This window comes from Lipophrys pholis, assembly GCF_963383615.2.
Source record: "Lipophrys pholis genome assembly, chromosome: 1".
Taxonomy (NCBI): domain Eukaryota; kingdom Metazoa; phylum Chordata; class Actinopteri; order Blenniiformes; family Blenniidae; genus Lipophrys; species Lipophrys pholis.
This window is the reverse complement of record NC_137635.1, coordinates 49,829,976-49,835,975: the sequence shown is the minus strand read 5'-3', so window position 1 is coordinate 49,835,975 and position 6,000 is coordinate 49,829,976. Positions and strand designations below refer to the sequence as shown.

The window sequence follows — 6,000 nt, the reverse complement described above, 5'->3', positions numbered from 1 at the left end:
TATTCTGCCTGTTGATCATTCTTTGTTCCATTTTCATCATTATGAAATAGCAAAGCAAATGTGCCTATTGACGCATCACTAGATTATTGTTTTGTCCATCTTCATGACGCATCTGAATCGGTTTCAATAATTTAATGATTTACGCATCGCGCAAAACAAACACAATGGTATTTACGCGTTAAAAAAAAACAAAAACGCACTTCCTTCCTTCCGTCCTTCTCCACACAAACCTGAATATTTTTCCACATTTGTGTCACCAAAAATGACCACGATTCGGCGCATTCGGACCACCGAGCGTTATCTGGTCAGTGGGACAAACTATTCGATGTAGGTCACCTATACTGAGCGAATAAATCATTTTTTCCTGCTCTCCCTCCGCGCCTCTGATCAGATGCCGCTTCTTGTCGGTTCATACGGTCGCTGTGTGTCCACACCTTGTACCACCAGACCCCGCATGCCAGCGTGAGTTTGCGTGCTCATTTTCTCCCCCCCCCCCCCCCTCCTCAGCCTTCAGCCTGCCCTGTTACGCACGCGTCGGACGGGAGCGCACGGAGGGCGCAGCGCCCGGTGTCAGTTCGCTCCAGCCTCCGCTCTTCTTCTCTCGGAGCGGCTCGCTCGCTGCTGTGTTGCGCGCAACGGCGTCTCGGAGCAGGAATTTTTTTCTTTTTCTTTCTTTTTTTTTTTTTGGGAAGGGAGGAGTGGAAATTCCGCCGTTACTTTTACGAGTCTCCGCGTATTCCTGACATTTTCGCTGTGGCTGGCAGTCAGTCAGTCAGTCGCTGCGAGCGGAGAGAGAGAGAGAGAGAGTGAAGGGGAAAAAAAAGAGAGATCTGGAGAGCTGATGTTTCACCGCGGGTGGTGTCCAGTTGAATATGTGATGTCTCTTGTCTGATTTTTTCCCCCAATCATTCCTCACTTGGAAGTATGTCTTTCGTCTGTGTTTGGTGTCAGAAGTGAAAGGTCGGAGCGAGAATCGAAGGCGCACAGCTGCCACTTTCGGATCTTTTTCCTGGTGATTTCGTTTTCTCTTCTGCGTTTGGATTATTATTTTTCTTTTCTTTCTCTCCGGGAGATGATGGCAAGTTGTTCCCTGCCAGACGCGGGGCTCCGGTGCTGAAGCTTCACAGGATGCTGGGGACCCTACAACAACCAGACCTCGCACTTTGAGACACACTCCGCTCCGTTTTATTCCCTCAGTGGACGTAAAGTCCCCTCGGACCTTCATTCATTTTTCTTTCTTATTTCAATACGCACGATGTCTGTGCTGTACTACCTAATAAGGATGCGTACTGGATTGCTATTGTTCCTTTTCACCCAAGTCATCCTGGTCGCTGCGTTGACTCAGACTGGTAGGTGTTGACTGCTCGGATGAATGCATGTGGCTTGACAACAGGCAGCCCGGCTCACTATTGATTCATTCTGCACCATTGTTGCCTCTCACCTGTTATGCTTCTGATTCACCTTTGAGGGCTCCTCAGCAGGGGTTCAAGTTAGCGCACGTAAATGTAGTTTTACATTAAAGACCGTGCGCAAAATTCAAGAAAGCGCTGTTTTATATAGCGACGGGAAAAGAATTGCCTTGTGGTCAGCAAAAATGAATATAATAGACTATAACAAGAATACCTTATTAAATTTGAAAGATTGCACCTCCATAAGGTCTTATGGCTTCGTTCATTTGTACGCGCTGCCGCCGTTTGATCCAGAGAACAATGTATTCAATCATTCACAGAGAAAATGAGATTGAATCATCCTAGCTTCACCTTCACGGGCGTAATCACACCTTGCCACGGACGCAAAGGAACCTCACTTTTACACCACACCTTATTCTCAAATAGTGAAATCCTAAAGTTTTAACACCTTCTTTTCCTAAATGTGATGGAGAAATGTGTTGTGTGAAGTCGCTGTTCTTGGAACATGTTTTCTTTTTTTTTTTTTTTTTTTTAATATCTGTGTTCAAAGCTGTTTTCTTTCTCTCTCTAGTGGTGAATATTTGGATTTATGAGATCCACAAGTCCTCACTCCCACCTGCGCTTAGATCTTTTACGCACAGATGCGCCATCGGTCACCATTTGCGCGCACTTCACTGCTGATCGTCAGTCTATCTCCTCTAACTGGGCAACTTTATATCTCCAGATAAATGCGGGGGCAATATAGAGATCCACACCGCGGACTACCTGACCTCCCCGGGCTATCCCGGAGCCTACCCGCCCTCTCAGCAGTGCGTGTGGGTCATAACCGCCCCTGAGCCGGGGCAGAAGATCCTCATCAACTTCAATCCGCATTTTGATCTGGAGGACAGAGACTGCAAGTAAGAGTTCACACTCACACTCTCTCTTCTCTCCTCTCTTCTCACGCCCTCCTTTGCGCGCTCTCTCTCTCTCTCCCTCTCTCTCTCTCTCTCTCTCTCTCTCTCTCTGTCTCTGTCTCTCTCTCTCAATCCTGCCTGGATACAGTGTGAAACTCTGCCACCTATTGGTGAAGGAGGCATCACCTCTGCATACTGCAGGTTTGTGGGGTTGAAAAGGATGGCAGACATGGCGGAGAGGTCACTGGCAGCCACTTCACAGGAAATCGGTGGTGTCATGGGTTTTGTAATCCATGCTTGATGAGGACGGAGGTGTTTGCCCTCCCTGCCGGGTTGTTTTGGCTCGATTTTAGAGGAGTTTAAACTCAGCAAAACTTGATTGATGTTTAGTTTGCGCATCGCCGGAGCAGAGGAATTGTGTTTGCATTTCATTTAGAGGTAGAGCTCACCTGTTTGTATTTGGAGGCGGTATTTCTAGCTTCTCTGGCTCGGATTAGACTTTTTTTTTTTTTAAGAATTAGAGGAATTGCTGCCACATCAGGATTTTGAAGGATGTTTGAATAGATGTTGCTTTTTCAGCTCATGTCTGTTGATCCATCTTTATACTTCAGGATGGTTAGAGTACAGGTTGGGCTTTTGGGGCCCTTTCTGTGTGGAGGTTGTGTGTTCTCCTCTGCGTTTGTGCATATTTGGTACGTCAGTTTTCTGCCACGATCCAGATATGAGACTATTTGGTGACTCTGAACGTTCCCAGAAAAAAGCTTATTGTTTACGAGTTAAGGGATTGTCTTCCTGCCTTTTCTGCTGATAGTATCTGTGGTTAAAGGCACTTTTCAGAAAGTTTTGATATGTGATTTCCCCACATTTTGTCGAGAACGTTGCCCGTATCCACCTTTTAACAATCCGATGACTATATCTGGAAAAACTCTCTCATCTTACTTGTTGCACACATGAACTAACACCATTGCTGCATGTGTGTCTTTGTGCATGACTGTGCAAAACCTGTAAACAAGCCCCCCCCCACCACCACCACAACCCTTTCTCTTCAGCACAGAAAACACACACTCGATTATGCGCTCCCACACAACAGCCCATGTGTTGCTCTCTCCCATAAATAAACCCGCTTTTATGTCGGCTCCTCTGTCTTTTTTTTTTTAAAGCTCCATAAACGGCTCCTGTGTAAATCACCACTGGCTGTCCGGCGCTGTCTCACAGATGGGGTCCTCCAATACTATTGGATCACGTTTCACCACCGAGGGACAAATAAACCATTAGTGCCCAGGACAGATAGTGGATATTGCGTGTCTTTTAGTGGATTATACACTTTCCACTGCGTCGCTAGCAACAGAAAGCCTCCACCTCGAAAGCTAATCTTGCCCGGGCCCTTTTTGTGCGATAACCCTGGGAGCAGTATACGTATGCAGAAACACTGTTTAAGCACTTAATGAAATGCCATAAATCCCGGTGATAAAAGTTTTAGACAGTGGTTGGCACTGTAGTACACCACCAACAGAGTCTTATTGTCTCCTTAAATTACTTTTCCATAGGTTAATGTGCTGGAATGAGGCCGTTAAGAAATAAAATATGACGATCTCGTCAGGGTTTATCATGAGCTAATCGTTTTGATATTAAACCGAGAGTGCAGATCGACTCCTGGTGCAAAGGAATGACAAAGAAAAGCGATCAAATTTGAAGTCAAACAATGGAGAAAGTGAAAGTGAGTTGAAGCGGTGCATCTCGATTTGGGACGGGTTGATGTGGGTCGATGTCCTGCGGTCGCGGGAGTCAACATTTCCACATTGAGAGGGAATCAAACCGGCGGTGCGACCACCCTGCAGCTTCCTCGGCATCGGGGCTGTTTTTTTTCTTTGAGGCCTCCGCTCTGCTCGACCGGTTTCATTATTTGTTATGTGAGTTTGCGTTGGATGATGATGTGCTGCAGCTTCGGAGCCCGACGGCTTGGCAGCAGCGGTGTTATTTTTGGGTACGAGTCAAACCTTCTAAATATGCCCATTAAAGGGAGGGGGGAGCTTAAGCCTTTAGCGAGACCGCAGTCCTGCTTGAAACAATCCCGGGATAAAGTCTTGGTTTTAGTTTGCTGATGGCGGGTCAGCTTGAGCGGACGATACCGGCGCTCGACTGGAAACCGCAGCAAAGTATTCACTTTCTCCATCAAACTTGTGTTTGGAGACCAAACCTCAGAAGCAGCAAAAATCTAATCAACAATATTTTAGGCGAAAGAGCCAAATGTAAGTTTTAGATATGAGCATTTTAATCCTTTAAGACATTATCTAGAACACCAAACCCCATAGTGTTATCGAAGGATATTTCAATACTTCATTGGAGTCAAATGCTTTTTAGTTCAGGGGCCACATACACCCCAGATTTCATCTTGAGTGGGTTAAATAGTGGCATAATAACCTTGAAAGTTAAACTTTAAAGTTTTTCTTTGTTGTGGCCCAGATTCTACGTGATGAAACTGTCAATATTTTCACAAACAAACAAACAATTACTACAGAATATGACTACAATATGCACGTAAAACTAAGTATGTTGAAACCTTCTGGTGTAAAATACAGTGAAATGTCCCCAAAAAATGTTGCATGATGCATGTTTTTATAAACTTGTGGCTTTGGAGGGCATTGCTAGTTTGTGACCTTTCATGGCAGCACCACTCATATCTCAACTCGGCTCTCGGTGTTGTGCCGTGTCCACTACTCTTAAGATATGTGCTCAAAAATCTGTGTTTTCTTTGAATGTTTTTGCAATTTGCTTGGAGGTTTGGCCAGATTGGAGCCTCTTGAGGGCCGCTTTTGGCCCACTTGCCTCATGTTTGATACTTCTGGTTTAAAGTGGGTATAAAACAAGGTTCTGTGCCATTCACACGTTGAAAAGCATCACACTGACCAAACATATTTCACAATTTCTAACTTTAACAGTCTGTAAATTGGATACGTTTCTCACTTCATAAAATATTGGCTTCATGCTATGGAGCGCCAATGTTCATGTATAGTATAAAATATTACTTACAGAAACTTTTTCAGCTTGCACTCGCTTATGCAATGGCTTTTCTCATTTGATTTAATTCATTCTATTTTCTCTTTAAATGCAACTTTCTGGTGAAGTCCGGTCTGCAGCACCTCTCAAAGTTCAGTACAACAATTTAATCATGTTACGAATGACTGTCTCAATAAGCAACCAGTTGAAATGCGGGAAATGCAGAAGTTGCATCGCCTGATAACTGGTTGAAATAAATCGGTTCTGGTTCAAGCAAGTGGGAACTTGGAAAGTTCCCAGTTCAGAAAGTTCCAATTCCAAGTTCACTTGGACGAGAAGTGACAAGTCTGCCACAAACTGTTTTCACTTTCTTTTTTTGGGGTGATTTTTATTGAATATTGAACCGTTAAATTGTGATTATCACACTTTTATTCCTCCCCTAGCCAAGGTGATATTTTCAGATTATTTAGTTTAGTTCTCGCCCAAAAAAAAAAAAACTTCGGAGAAGAAGCAGGAAAAAATTCTCACATTGAAGGAGCTGAAAACGAAAACAAACAATTGTTGGCATTTTTTATTTCTTTTTTTTTTCTATCTCTGACAAATGTGCGGAGACGATTAAGTGATGACCAGAAATGGCTGCCAGTTTCTTGTCTGTCGAACAGCTAAGCAGCTAATCAACTAATCTTTCAGACGAAACA

At 44.2% G+C, this 6,000-nt stretch overlaps 1 protein-coding gene across 1 annotated transcript in view; it reads left to right on the top strand.

Moving 5' to 3' along the window:
• Positions 1-686: 686 nt before the first annotated feature.
• The window catches only part of LOC308124447 (neuropilin-1a-like), a gene marked incomplete at its 3' end in the record, with an annotated part of 91,076 nt that continues 85,762 nt past the window's right edge, over positions 687-6,000 (top strand). Inside the window, exons 1-2 of the mRNA XM_080487430.1 lie at positions 687-1,349; positions 2,134-2,308. Coding sequence (XP_080343556.1) covers positions 1,256-1,349; positions 2,134-2,308 — 269 coding nt within the window. The 5' untranslated portion in view covers positions 687-1,255. The remainder of the gene's footprint in view (positions 1,350-2,133; positions 2,309-6,000) is intronic.